This window comes from Salvia splendens, chromosome 16 (assembly GCF_004379255.2).
Source record: "Salvia splendens isolate huo1 chromosome 16, SspV2, whole genome shotgun sequence".
Classification (NCBI taxonomy): Eukaryota; Viridiplantae; Streptophyta; class Magnoliopsida; order Lamiales; family Lamiaceae; genus Salvia; species Salvia splendens.
The window spans coordinates 13,891,979-13,908,264 of record NC_056047.1 but is presented as its reverse complement, the minus strand read 5'-3'; the positions used below and the strand labels follow the sequence as shown (position 1 = coordinate 13,908,264).

The 16,286-nt window shown below is 36.1% G+C and overlaps 1 protein-coding gene across 1 annotated transcript; it reads right to left on the bottom strand.

The window, feature by feature from the left end:
* Positions 1-9,318: 9,318 nt before the first annotated feature.
* LOC121770210 (disease resistance RPP13-like protein 4) lies at positions 9,319-9,796 on the bottom strand. The gene is made up of 2 exons (XM_042166983.1): positions 9,776-9,796; positions 9,319-9,663 (listed from the first exon to the last, which is right to left on the bottom strand). The coding sequence occupies exons 1-2, from the start codon at positions 9,794-9,796 to the stop codon at positions 9,319-9,321; spliced, it is 366 nt and encodes a 121-aa protein (XP_042022917.1).
* Positions 9,797-16,286: the final 6,490 nt, after the last annotated feature.

Here is a 16,286-nt window from a genome sequence, read left to right as displayed (position 1 = left end):
GACATACTTACAAAGCTAGTATATTTAATTATAAGTAGATATATATATGAGGATCGAGGAAAATGCTAAATTAAAATCTTTGCCCTGAACTTACAAATTCCACTTCTTGATTAACTTTTGATTTGTGCAAAAGACTTACTTAATTCAATTGATCCTAGCTATGGACCTCAATTGCTTCATAAGTACATATTTTTTTCACTGTATTTTTTCAGGGAAGAGTGTGTAATTTATTCTATATTCTTGTTTATGTTAAGGTAATCTCACTTCTTAGCTTGTTTACAAACACAAATTAACTTCCTTGATTGAATTAAAAAAATATTATTAGTCATTCTTTTTTGGTAGTGATATATTCTCTAAGACTACTTTAATTGTTGGATGGAAATTTGTGGATTGGACCGTAATGTTTGTCTTCTAAATTTGTGGCTTTGTTGTGAACCATTGCGCCGATTGATATGATATATTATTAGTAACTTTTGCATCATTTGGGCCTTTTCCTCTAAAGTCCATAAATCTTCTTGTGACATAAAACAAAATTGGGTCTAAAGGCAGTCTAGTTATGATAGAAATTGGACTAGCTACCTATGTGATGTAGATCAATAAGTGTAATAACTTGAAGAGGAGTAGGTGAGAAAGGGCACATCAATGAAAAGTGGGCATGTTTTAAACTCTTTCCACTTATAACAACAAAATGAAAAGACACGAATGGGACCAAAGGATCCAAGCCTTCTTCAACCCTCTGCTTGTTTGAATAAGGGCTAGACATTTGTTTGTTGCAATCTAGTTGTAAAAGTATGCACTATAAATGCAAACAGTAAACTTTCTTCCCATTATTTCAATCTTCTGCACAAATAGGTGGTCCTATCCCTAAGCTAAAAGATGTACGATCGTCCCTTTATTAAGCAGTGAATTTGTGGTGTTTTTTAAGTTAACTAGTCAGTGTCTTCAGACATAAATGGACCCAAATACACAATATTACAAGGCCGGTTTTAATTATTTAGACTTTTTGCTTGTGTTACAGCACACATGTTTATTGTTATTACCCCTTGGACACAAGTCACTTGTTGTTTATACATATAGGATTTTGGAACATGTTTGTTTCCAAATGGCTAAACTTTAAAGTACAGACAGTTTCTCATTCCGACCCTTGGTTTCTTTGTATTTTGTACTATATAGATTAGAAAGTGGGCTGCACAACTTGTCTCAAATCATCCTAGTACATTTTAGTACTTCAGCAAATTATCACCGAAAATTGAGCAAATTTAGTTCTTTCAAAAATTTGCAACAATAATTCCTTGTTTGGTGTCAACAAAATCGTATTGATACAAACATTCCCCCTATCAAGAATTTGGATATATAATTCCCAATCACGGGTTCAAATGAATGACGTCGTCCAGACATGGCAGCCACCTGCCAACTCAGCGACCCGCTGCAAAATCATTCGCATTCCAGAGTCATGCCACCGACCCGCTGAAAATCATCCTCATTCCGTAGACATGCCAGCAACCCCCACGGAGTTTAACGACGAACTCGTATAAACTCACACAAGTTGTTTGAAAACCAGAGATCTCATGTAAAGAGAAGGAAGAAACCCTAATCCAAGAGAGGAAATATATCTTCGACATCACCCATATGAATGTGGAAAAGCAAAAGCAGTTAATAATTAGCCGTAATAATTGGTAATGGGTAGGACAAGAATGTGTATAGAGAGTGGGTGATCATGTGAGTTTTGGACCACACAAGCGTGTGGAATGTGGATGGGTCAAACTGAAGGCTTGTGATTGCGATTACACTTCACACTTTGGAGATGGGGTTTATGCAATTCCACACATTGTTTTCGTTTTCATTTTCATTTTGGGGTGGTGTCAAACATTTTTTTACATAACATGGGCAGAGGGATTTAATGCAAATATTATTACGTGTGACCATAACGAAAACGATGTGTGGAAGAATAGAACTATACGATGACTTGGTCAATGCAAGATATAGTACACTAGAGAACTTGATAATCAACAAATATGGAGTAATAGTAATTTACTGATCGTTAATCGTTCATTAATAAGAATTGGGTCGAGATCATTTTATTAATTAATGTTGCTAAGAAATTGCTAAATTGATCAGCTAGTCCAAATTAATTAAACACAAAGAGAAGAAAAATAAGAATTTTTATAAAAATAAATAAATAAACATAAAAAAGAGATAAAAGAGAAAAATAAATGTATATATAGGGTCCTATTAGGTTGAGATTATTTAGCTAAATTGAGAAATGAGATGCAATATCAGCCACTAATTCACAAGATTAACTAAATGTCAACAACTATCACATTATGTCAACACGGGGGTATAAGTGTCATTTCATTTCAATAGCCAGAATATCAAATGTCAACAGCTCGTATTAAAATGTCAACAACTAAAAAATAACACTTACAATTCACATTTGAATACCGAGAATATCAAATGTCAACAACTCGTATTAAAATGTCAACAACTAAAAAATAACACTTATAATTCACATTTGAATCTCGAGAATATCAAATGTCAACAACTCGTATTAAAATGTCAACAACTAAAAAATAACACTTACAATTCACGTATCAATACCGAGAATATCAAATGTCAACAACTCGTATTAAAATGTCAACAACTAAAAAATAACACTTACAATTCACGTATCAATACCGAGAATATCAAATGTCAACAACTCGTATTAAAATGTCAACAACTAAAAAACAACACTTACAATTCACATTTGAATACCGAGAATATCAAATGTCAACAACTCGTATTAAAATGTCAACAACTAAAAAATAACACTTACAATTCACATTTGAATCTCGAGAATATCAAATGTCAACAACTTGTATTAAAATGTCAACAACTAAAAAATAACACTTATAATTCCCTTGATCACGACCTTTCTTTCCTATGATGAAACCTAGAAAGAGCGATACAGTTATAGCACATTCATTTGAAGCTAAATGTGATTAAAAAAGAAAAGTTTCAAAATCTCGCATCAAATTTGATTATAGCAGAATCCAATTGAGCTTTTTTCTACACTACAGATTTCATATCACTGGAAATCGGTTCAAAAGCAGATAATGTTGAATCAAAGCACAAATTCCAAAATTATGAAATCATCACACGAACAAATTGGGCGTAGAAATCAGGTTATCTTTCAATACTCAATTCACACAATATTTCAAACATTTCTTCGCAAAATCAACCAAATAAAAATGGCGGAAATCTGAGGTTATCAAAAAGGCAATCACGATTACCAGAATAGTCACGCGGAAGAGCAACAGTGGTTCCGTTCAATTTCCAGCGAAGATGAGCACCGTTTGATATTTCTCCGGCGGCGAGATTCAATCCACATCGAAACCGTCACCAACCGCCTGACTCAATTCGACCACATCGCATCTCTGCAGCTCACAGAGGAGCTCCGCCGTGGAGTCGGCGATAGGCTTCACCAGAAATTCAAACACGCCGCTGGAGGCGGCGAGCAACGGAGGAGAGGAGATGGCAAGGACCGTGCGGCGGTCGCGGAGGCGGAGATGCAGGTACTGGCCGGGGCTGGTGTAGGGCGCGGCGAGCTCGGGGGAGCTCGATACGTCGACGGTAACGAGGAACAGCGATTCGGCGACGGGGGAGACTTTGACGAGCGGAGTGGGGGTCCAGACGGCGGAGGGCGGCGGAGGATTAGGCGGGAGAGGTGGTGAAGGGCGGTGGATTTAGCGACTGGTCACAGAAATCGCCCAAATTGAAAGAACCCTAATTAAATCATAATTAGAATATAAAATTACCACTATGCCCTTTCACAATTAATTAATCTAAAAATATTTTTTGTGTGGCAAAATTTGGACCACTCATTTAATAAAAATGAGTGGATGAGATTGCATCTCATTTCTCAATTAGCCTAAAAAATCTCAATTGATCATGGACCTATATATATATATAGGGTCTTGTTAGGTTGAGATTTTTTGGCCTAATTGAGAACTAAGATCCATTTTCAGCCACTCATTCACAATTTTCACCTGATGTCAACTACTAAGACATTATGTCAACTAGGGAGCATAATTGTCATTTTTGCGCGATGTCAACTACGGAGACATTATGTCAACTACGATGTCAACAGCAAACGTTAAAATGACAATAGCTTTCATATCAAATGTCAACAACTTATATAAAAATGTCAACAACTTGTCCATCACTTGTATATTAAAATGTCAACATATCAGTATTTAATACTCCCTCCGTCCCATTAAATATGCAACATTTGCTTTTCGGCACAGGATTTTATGTAGTGTTGTTTTGTGAGTTAATGAAGAGAAAGTAAAGTAAGAGAGAAGAAAAAGTAGAGAGAGTAGTGTTTCCATTTTTAGAAACGTTTCATTTTTAATGGGACGGACCAAAAAGGAAAACGTTTCATTTCTAATGGGACAGATAGAGTATATATCAAATGTCAATCAGTTAAACAACTTGTATCAAAATGTCAACAACTCAAAAATAATTCTTGCAATTAAAAACTAACAACTATTTTATCTTAATTTTTTTATTTGACACAAGTTCTGGCATCATGATCATACAACATATGTCAATAGTCTGCATATCAAATGTCAACAATTTATAGCAAAATGTCAACAACTTGTATATCAAATGTCAACAACTTGTCAACAACTTGTATATAGTGTCAACAACTCAAAAACAATTCTTGTAATTAAAAAATAACAACTATTTTATCTTAATTTTTTTATTTGACACAAGTTATGGCATCATGATCATACAACACATGTCCCATGTCAATAGCATACATATCAAATGTCAATAACTTATAGTAAAATGTCAACAGCTTCTCTTCACCGACGACGACTTCCATTGGCGTGCAATCAATGATTTCTCGGTCGACAAATCGAATGAAATTGAGCTGAATCAGCAGATGCTGACGATTAATACGGTGCAGGAAATGGAATTTCTAGAGAGAGAAACAATAAACTAATGATTTCTCCTACGAATTGAACCTTCACTCATAGGCAAACGCAACGAGATTTCTCGAAATCCGAACAACTGCATAAAAAATTCAATTCAGCCAAACAAAAATTAATAAACAAAGAAGAAGGAATTTGCAGAAAGATCAAAGTGACAACAATTGGTATATCCAAACGAATAAAGAAGCCTCATATCTAGGAAATTTATGCAGAAACAAAACCTCTCTTTACTGTAGAAGTATTCAATTGAAAACATAGGATACCTTCAAAAATCAAAATCAGTGAGACAGATCTGAAATTGAGAACAACTGTTTCTGATGAAATTGAGATATAGTTAGATGGATTTGGTTGCTTCTAATCATGAAGATCATCAACCCCACATTATCATCATGGTAATTGATCGAATTAATCGATTAAATAAACTCCTAATTCATCAAATTTGAGATTCAATTTTCCGCATGAGGTGTTCCTCGCCGGATCGGAGACGACGAGCAGCACGATCGAGTTGGTGATGGTGGAGCTCCTCCGCCACCCGACGACGATGGCGGCGGCGGCGGCGACGGAAGAGCTCTGTCGCGTCGTAGGAGAAGGCAACATATTCGAGGAAGCACAGATCGATGATCTGCCTTACCTGCAGGCGGTGGTGAAGGAGACGTTGCGGCGAAGAATGAGCAAGCCTCGGTTTCGTCGTCGGAAGAATCTGGATTGGAAGATTGGGGATCTGAATCGTCTCCTCCCTGCAATTACCATTCTGCCCTTTCATAATTAATTAGTTTAATAAAAATGAGTGGCTGATAATGCATCTCAATTCTCAATTAGGATAAAAAATCTCAATTGATTGCAGAATTGCAGCGCAGAAAAGCCAAGTTGCAGCGCAGAAAAGCCAAGTTGCAGAAACTGTTGTCAGCAAATCAACACCAAATTAGTGCTAAGATCCCTAAATTTGTAAAACCGATGAAAATACACATTAAACAACTGAAGCTAAGAACCCTAATTTTTCAAAATGTGGAGATATTCATCACTCAGTTCAATTAGTTTAGCTGAACAACGCAGCGAGCAATCTCCAATCAATATGAAATAAATTAATTATAAGCTGAGTAGATCTTCCCCAATTATATCAAATTCAGGTAGAGAGAAAGAGATAGAGAGTACGGCGCGGACGGTGAGACTGAGAAATTGAATGTGGCATTCTCGACGGAGAAAAAAGTGAAAGAAGCGAAGCGGCGGTGAGCGGGCAGCCGGAGACTCAACCTGCTAGGAGGGGAAACAATGCCGCCATTTCCGCCGCTGGAGGTTCACAGAGTCTGCCCGCCGCCACCCAAAACCACCTATCAGAAGCTCCGCCTCCGCCTCTCCGAGATATTCTTCCCCGACGACCCGCTCCACAAGTTCCAAGGATCAGTCGTGGTTTTGGAAACTGATTTTGGGGCTGCAGTTCTTCTTCCCTATTAAAACACGAAATGACACTTATACCCCCGTGTTGACATAATGTGATAGTTATTGACATTTAGTTAATCTTGTGGATTAGTGGCTGATATTGCATCTCATTTCTCAATTTAGGTAAATAATCTCAACCTAACAGGACCCTATATATATATAGGTCCATGATCAATTGAGATTTTTTAAGCTAATTGAGAAATGAGATGCAATCTCAGCCACTCATTTTTATTAAATGAGTGGTCCATATTTTGCCACACAAAAAATATTTTTAAATTAATTTATTATGAAAGGGTATAATGGTAATTTAAGTTAGAAACAAATGAAACACGCGTGGTTTCCAGCACTACAATTCCATTCCCAATTTTCCTCCAATTCCATTCCCAAATTTCCTCCATTAAAGCAACGCCTGCACCAAATCTTCAACCAATTAGCCAATGGAAGGCGTTTCCGCCACCGTCTACCGAGGAATCTCATGAGAAGATTAAGTAGGCGACTCGTCGCAGTAGTGGCTGCTCAGATCGGATTCGCTGCGGAAGCGCTCTTCCTCCGGCAGCGTTCCGGAGGGGCACCTGCCGATGTATGTCGGCGACGAGATGGAGCGATTCGTGGTGAGCGCGGAGCCTGACGTCAATATTTCTCTTCCAATTTTCAGGTTAGCATTCCCCAATTTTACCGATTCATTCATGAACTCCGTCGATCTCCAGCCGAAATTGATTTCAGATGTGGATGGTGGCGGTGACGGAGACACCGCGGCAGCGGATGGAAGGGATGGGGATTTGAGAGATGCGTTTGATGTGTTATTTTTTAGTTATTGACATTTTAATACGAGTTGTTGACATTTGATATTCTCGCTATTGATATGTGAATTACAAGTGTTGTTTTTTAGTTGTTGACATTTTAATACGAACTGTTGACATTTGATATTCTCGCTATTGATATGCGAATTATAAGTGTTTTTTTTAGTTGTTGACATTTTAATACGAGTTGTTGACATTTGATATTCTCGGTATTGATATGTGAATTATAAGTGTTATTTTTTAGTTGTTGACATTTTAATGCGAGCTGTTGACATTTGATATTCTCGGTATTGATATGTGAATTATAAGTGTTATTTTTCAGTTGTTGACATTTTAATACGAGTTGTTGACATTTGATATTCTCGGTATTATATGTGAATTATAAGTGTTATTTTTTAGTTGTTGACATTTTAATATGAGTTCTTGACATTTGATATTCTCGATATTGAAATGCGAATTATAAGTGTTATTTTTTAGTTGTTGACATTTTAATACGAGTTGTTGACATTGATATTCTCGATATTGATATGTGAATTATAAGTGTTATTTTTTAGTTATTGACATTTTAATACGAGTTGTTGACATTTGGTATTCTGGATATTGATATGCAATGATTTTGTTTCTTTGATTGGATGTGGTGACATGATATACTATCCTCTGTTTTTCTCCATTGAAGCCCTTCAAGAGAGCTGCAGAATCACTGGAGAAGCTAATGGATGCCACGAGGGAAGAGCTGCCAAACACCATGGCTGCCGTTCGATTATCTGGGATGGAGATCAGCGACTTGACAATGGAGCTCAGTGACAATGGTTCCGATTCGGAACTCTTCTGCTTCAGATCTCGCGAGCTCGTGGAGGTGACAAAATCGTCCAAGGATCTGAGGCACAGTGTGCCGGCGGTGTTGGAGGTGGAGGTGGAGGTGGATCCGAGCGGTGGACCTAGGATACAGAATGCGTCGATGGAGCTATACATGAGAAAGGAGGAATCCGCAAAAATCAATATCACAAGTTGTTGACATTTTGCTATAAGTTGTTGACATTTGATATGTAGGCTATTGCCATGTGTTGTATGATCATGATGCCAGAACTTGTGTCAAATAAAAAAATTAAGATAAAATAGTTGTTATTTTTTAATTACAAGAATTGTTTTTGAGTTGTTGACACTATATACAAGTTGTTGACAAGCTGTTGACATTTTAATATAAGTTTTTTACATTTGATATGAAGCCTATTGACATGTGTTGTATGATCATAATGCTAGAACTTGTATCAAATAAAAAAATTAAGATAAAATAGTTGTTATTTTTAATTACAAGAATTGTTTTTTGAGTTGTTGACACTATATACAAGTTGTTGACAAGCTGTTGACATTTTGCTATAAGTTGTTGACATTTGGTATGCAGGCTATTGACATGTGTTGTATGATCATAATGCCAGAACTTGTGTCAAATAAAAAAATTAAAATAAAATAGTTGTTATTTTTTAATTACAAGAATTGTTTTTGAGTTGTTGACAAGTTGTTGACATTTTGCTATAAGTTGTTGACATTTGATATGCAGGCTATTGGCATGTGTTGTATGATCATGATGCCAGAAATTGGGTCAAATAAAAAAATTAAGATAAAATAGTTGTTATTTTTTAATTACAAGAATTGTTTTTGAGTTGTTGACGCTATATACAAGTTGTTGACAAGCTGTTGACATTTGATATACAAGCTTTGATATTTTCATATAAGTTGTTGACATTTGATACGAAAGCTATTGACATGTATTGCATGATCATGATACCAGAACTTGTTTCAAATAAAAAAATTAAGAGAAAATAGTTGTTCTTTTTTAATTATAAGAATTGTTTTTGCGTTGTTGACATTTCAATACAAGTTGTTGAACTGATTGACATTTCATATATATTACATACTGATAAATTCAAAAGTCAGAAACCACAATAGTTGTCCATGGTTTGTGTGGGTAGTGCAGGTTTTAGGAAGAAGCCTCCACCAACCCAAAGTTCGATGAGTTTAGAGGCACATATCTCACAATCTTCCGGGAATGCACCCAGTTAAAGGAAACAACCTTGAAGTCTAGCGGGCAAGTAAAGGTAGCTCTATAGCCAAGATCTCCAAGTAGGAACCCTCCCCCATTGCAGCAGCATCAGCAGTATCTTTTCTGTCTCCTGAATGAGAAGACCACCAACCACAACCAGTGACAGAGGAAGACCTTTACATTTCTCGGCGATCGATCTTCCAATTGCCTTAAAGTGAGGAGGGCATGGCAATGTAACATCATCATTATCATTTTTCAGCATATCACCGAAGGTAAGATAACAGAGCAACTGCCAGCTGTGCTCCAGCCCGAGCGGCTGTATCTCATGAAGTAAACTAGATATTTCAGAAATTTTACCAGAGACCTCCTGAAGCCTAGTGGTGAGAAGAATCTGTCTGCCCTTCTCCTTATCAGGCAAAGCGTGCGCGATCCACGATTAGAAACTTGAGATTGTAAAGCTCTTGATGCAGGCGCTGGAGCAACGCCTGCTCATCGCCCTAAGTGGCATAGTGGCTTACTTGGTAGTTCTTGCTCTCCATGATTACTAGCAGTTCATGACCTCACCTATAATTTATTTACTACTATTAAATATCAAATGAACTTTGTAAATTTGTTAAATTTAGTCGTGCATCAAAAACATTATTCCGATAATTCATACTAAGAAACATGTTTTTACAAGCAGGACGAAATTAATTGATATCAAAATCATAAAAATAAAAAAATAAAAACACTTTGACGAACTTTCAGTAGCCAACTTCATTTAGAACTTTCATCAAACAGTTGGCAGAAAGATGCAATCCTTACATACCGGCGCATAATTCGTGACGCTCTTCACACCTCCAGAACCACCGCTGCCAGCGCGATGGAACTCATCCTCAACGTACAAGCTGATCGGCACAGTCTCTTCCTGCAAATCACAACAATTAAACCTTATCCACAAACTCCTTAATATCCCCTTGATTCAATCGAATTAAAATTGAAAACGTAAACACAACCTTGAAATAGTTTCCAACTGGAGAAGCATACACCAAAAATGTGTACTCGGAAGACGGCGCCAGCCCCAAAACCAGCACCTCCCTATCAGCAGAGGCTGAATGTCAATTTGATTATGTCAACAACGATTTTAATAAGTATACACTATGTCAATAACAAGTATATCATGTTTAAAGCAAGCACAATTATCTTATTATTATTATATCAATTGTTAAAGTTTATAATGTCAACAACAATCCAAACAAGCATACACTATGTCAACAGTATACAATATCATCTCAATGACAAGTATATGCCGTTTATAGAAAACACAAGTATATTATCATAACTATGTCAATAGCTATTGTATGAAATGTCAATAATCTTACAAATTTAAACAAATCCTTAACTGGAAGAAAATGCTTGTTCTCTTCCATTTTTTCCAGCAGCATTGTTCATTTACATCTCTTCCGATTCTACCATCGCTAATCAACAAAAAAACAGCAGAAATCGAATTAAATAAAAAACTTTGAGATCTCTGCTAAAATCGCGAGATAAAAGCAAAATTCAGCATTGAAATGAGCAGAAATCAGTATTTTCAGATTTTTCCCCAAATGTTCAAGCATTTTGATAAAAATAGCGAAGCAAAGTTGAACCTCAAAATAGCTGATTCCTCGACATTCTGGATTCTACACAGAGCTCCGACGACAAACGCGAACAACAGCAGTGAAAACATAGGTAGTGATTTATCTCACTAAAAATCAGTTCACATCCAACACAATTGATAATACAAAGCCTAATACCTCCAAATCCATACTCGAATCAACAATTAAGCTTCTGGCGAAGCGACGACGTGAGAAGTGAAGGCTGTTCGGAGCTTCGTGCAGCAGGAGCGGCGAAGCACGATGAACAGCGGCGACGTTAAACCGCGAGAGAGAGAGAGAGGGCGTGTTTGGAGGCGTCGTCGTCTCTGGCTTGATTGATGATCGGCGAAGACGATTGATGGTGGCGATATATATTAGATAGGGTTTTAGAAAATGATTTCAAATCTAATTTTATTTTTTTTCCACCATTTGATTAATGAAATGACACTTATACCCCATGTGTTGACATAATGTGATAGTTGTTGACATTTCGTTAATCTTGTGGATTAGTGGCTGAGATTGCATCTCATTTCTCAACTTAGCTAAATAATCTCAACCTAACAGCACCATATATATATATATATATATATATATATATATATATATATATATATATATATATATATATATATATATATATATATATATGTCCATGATCAATTGAGATTTTTTAAGCTAATTGAGAAATGAGATGCAATCTCAGCCACGCATTTTTATTAAATTAATTTATTCTGAATATTTTTAAGTGGTCCAGATTTTGCCACACAAAAAATATTTTTAAATTAATTTATTCTGAAAGGGTATAATGGTAATTTAAGTTAGAAACAAATGAAACACGTGTGGTTTCCAGCACTCCAATTCCATTCCCAATTTTCCTCCAATTCCATTCACAAATTTCCTCCATTAAAGCAACGCATGTACCAAATCTTCAACCAATTAGCCAATGGAAGGCGTTTCCGCCACCGTCTACCGAGGAAGCTCATGAGAAGATTATCCAAAGTAGGCGACTCGTCGCAGTAGTGGCTGCTCAGATCGGAGTCGCTGCGGAAGCGCTCCTCCTCCGGCGGCGTTCCGTAGGGGCACCTGCCGGTGTATGTCAGGGACGAGATGGAGCGATTCGTGGTGAGCGCGGAGCGATTCCAACGCTTTCTGATTCAATTGATTCGAAAATTAGAACACAGATGATTTCAACGATCTCGGATTCGACGATTCCTCAGCGTATCAATTTTTGAAAAAATTACTAATTCGACGGAGTTTGGTTGAATCTGGAGTTTTTAGGTTGATTTTATCAACTTTGATTATGTTTTTATGCTTTATTTGTTGATGCCTAGTCAAATTTGTTCCTAATCAGTTTTTTTTGCCTTTTCATCTTTAGCTTCGAGTTCAATTCGTAATCAATACCTAAGGTGTTATCTGATGGATTCTTCATCTTATTCTGAGTCGACGTTGACGAATGGTGAAGGTAATTTGGATTGGTTTTCATTAACATGACTTTTTTGTACTTTGTTGGTGAATTATACTACGTTGACATAAATGCACAGTTGTTGATATTTGAATTGATGTTCTGTTGACATAAATGCAAATCTGTTGACATGATGTATGTTACATGTTAAATATTCTATATAGTTATACTCTTTGTTGACATACAAAATAGTTGTATGCAAAATGCACTCTCCCCTGGCTGAAGAGCCCCTGCTGTGGTGTTTATTGGTGGAGGAAGGTGTTATGGGTAGGGTTGACAGTCCATGATAGGATGTCTAAGATGTTGGTGTTGGTGTGTTGGTGCTGCGTATTTTGAGATTTTGATTCTGGTGTGGGTCAGTTAAGATATTCTAGTTGACATTATGTTCTGTTTGAATTGATGTTCTGTTGACATAAATGCAAATATGTTGACATGATGTATGTTACCTGTTAAATATTCTATGTAGCTATACTAACATTTTGTTGACATACAAAATAGTTGTATGCAAAATGCACCCTCCCCTGGCTGAAGAACCCCTGCTGTGGTGTTTGTTGGTGGAGTAAGGGGTTATGGGTAGGGTTGAGAGTCCATGATAGGATGTCTGATATGTTGGTGCTGTTTATTTTGAGATTTTGATTCTGGATTCTGGTGTGGGTTAGTTAAGATGTGCAAGTTGACATTATCTGTTTTAGGTTGTTGACATATTTTCCTATTATGTTGTAGGATATGTTATTCCAATTTGCAACGCTGAGTTGAGGCCCTATGAAGGTCAAAAAATTTCTTCACTTGAGGAGGGAATTTCCTTTTATGAAAAGTATGCTCAAGAGGCTTGTTTTGATTGTCGAAGATTTGGAAATAGGTCTAGTGGTGGTGTTATTACTTTTTCAGTATGTTGTTTGCAACAGACAAGGTTTTCATACAGTTGATCCGTTGGATGTTGATGTAAGTATATCTGAGGATGTGAACGTGTCAGATGATGATGAAGTAACTTCAAAGAAGAAACGCAAACGTGGCACAAAAAGGTGTGCATGTGGAGCATGGATCAATTTCAAGTTTTTTTTCTGATTGTGGTGTTAAATATTATCTTGTGCATCAATTCATTGAGGAACACAATCATGCTATGGTTGACAAAGATCATAACCGATTTATGAAAGGAAGTCGCAGTATGAATGATGTTCATCACAAGTTTGTTGAAGATTGCACCAAAGCTAACATCGGTCCTACTTCAACTTTCAACTTATTAAAGGAGTTTTTTGGTGGTTATGATGTTGTTGGGTGTACGTTGAATGATGTTAGGAATTGTTCTCGTGATATTAAAGAGAAACTGAAAGAAGTGGATGTTCAAATGATCCTAAATCAGATCCAAGAAAAGAAGAAAATTTGTGAAGGCTTTTTTCACAAATATCAAAGGTATGTGAACTGTTTCCTATAGATATTTCAGTTTATTTGTCATATGTTGCTCAAACAGGACGACGACATTCTCTGTATCTAACAAAAACACTCATGTTTAGTATATTTCAATTTTGTGTTTACATAAACTACATAGGCTGTTGACATGTTACAGATTTAGTGTTCATATAATTTATATAGGATATTGACATGTTATATGTTTGCAGGTTCTAACGAAGATGGCAAGGTACATATTGGTAACAGGTGTCATGGACGTTACTTTGGTCTATATCAACGCGCTTTTAAGAATAAAAATTATCTGATTGCATTGGATAATTTGCTTGCGGGTATTGGTCCTCAAATTTTTACCGATGACACTACTGGATCTTCATCGGTTGATGAAAATGATTCCATCAAGAACATATATAATATTGTTGTACCTGAAGAAATAACTGCACATGCTCCAGATGTGGTTAGTACAAAGGGAGGTGCAAGTGACAAGAAAAGCAGAATTAAGTCAAGCATAGAGAAAGCAATTGAAAAAGCAAGCAACCTTTATAGGCATTGTGGAAAGTGTTATAAAGTGACTGATCATAATGCCAGGAGTTGTGGCAGAAAGTAGACATAATTGTTCTTTTTTAAATAACAGAGTTGTTTTTTAGTTTTAACATATCCTACAAGTTATTGACATTTTCTTATTAGTTGTTGATATTTGATTTTGCTCTCTATTGACATTCTATTGTATGATTTTGTTTTTTAATTTTAAGATTTGTTTTCTGAGTTGTACACACTTTATTCAAGCTGTTGACATTTGTGTATAAGTTGTTGACATTTCAATACAAGTTGGAGTCAGGCTTGCCTCTGTGCTCCTCGCTGATGAGGGCGTCCAGGCTGCCCCAGTCCTGCCTGGAGGGGTAATTACAATTACAATTCATGTTTTTAAGGTTAATTACAATTAAAAATTATGTCAACTATATATACTAGCCATGTCAACAACTAATATAACTATGTCAACTATGGTGCATATCGTGTCAACGGCACATACATGTCATGTCAACTACGGTACATATCGTGTCAACTACACGTACAAGCCATGTCAACTGTGTTACAAGACATGCCATCTACACGTACAAGCCATTTCAACAACAATCAGAGTTGTTTTTTAGTTGTTAACATATGCTACAAGTTATTGACATTTTCTTATTAGTTGTTGATATTTAATTTTGCTCTCTATTGACATTCTTTTGTATGATTTTTTTTTAATTTTAAGATTTATTTTTTGAGTTGTACACACTTTATGCAAGCTGTCGACATTTGGTTATAAGTTGTTGACATTTCAATACAAGTTGGAGTCAGGCTTGCCTCTGTGCTCCTCGCTGATAAGGGCATCCAGGCTACCCCAGTCCTGCCTGGAGGGGTAATTACAATTACAATTCATGTTTTTAAGGTTAATTACAATTAAAAATTATGTCAACTATATATACTAGCCATGTCAACAACTAATATAACTATGTCAACTATGGTGCATATCGTGTCAACGACACATAAATGTCATGTCAACTACGGTACATATCGTGTCAACTACACGTACAAGCCATGTCAACTGTGTTACAAGACATGTCATCTACACGTACAAGCCATGTCAGCAACAATCAGAGTTGTTTTTTAGTTGTTAACATATGCTACAAGTTATTGACATTTTCTTATTAGTTGTTGATATTTAATTTTGCTCTCTATTGACATTCTTTTGTATGATTTTATTTTTTTAATTTTAAGATTTGTTTTTTGAGTTGTACACACTTTATTCAAGCTGTTGACATTTGTGTATAAGTTGTTGACATTTCAATACAAGTTGGAGTCAGGCTTGCATCTGTGCTCCTCGCTGATAAGGGCGTCCAGGCTACCCTAGTCCTGCCTGGAGGGGTAATTACAATTACAATTCATGTTTTTAAGGTTAATTACAATTAAAAATTATGACAACTATATATACTAGCCATGTCAGCAACTAATATAACTATGTCAACTATGGTGCATATCGTGTCAACGGCACATACATGTCATGCTAACTACGGTACATATCGTGTCAACTACACGTACAAGCCATGTCAACTACACGTACAACCATGTCAACTGCACATAGAAACTATGTCAACAATTATAAGTCATGTCAATTAGACATACAAGCCATGTCAACGACTATCAGAGTTGTTTTTTAGTGGTTAACATATACTACAAGTTATTGACATTTTCTTATTAGTTGTTGATATTTGATTTTGCTCTCTATTGACATTCTATTGTATGATTTTGTTTTTTTAATTTTAAGATTTGTTTTCTGAGTTGTACACACTTTATTCAAGCTATTGACATTTGTGTATAAGTTGTTGACATTTCAATCAAGTTGTTGAACTGATTAACATTTGATATAACTGCTAAGTTCAAAAGTCTGAATCCACAGTAACAGTTTTAAAACCCATCCAAAAAATAAGTTAACATCAAACATTAATATCACTTTTTGTTTACTTCTTTTTTACTAAACAACTCCGTGTACTTGTTGTTTAGCTC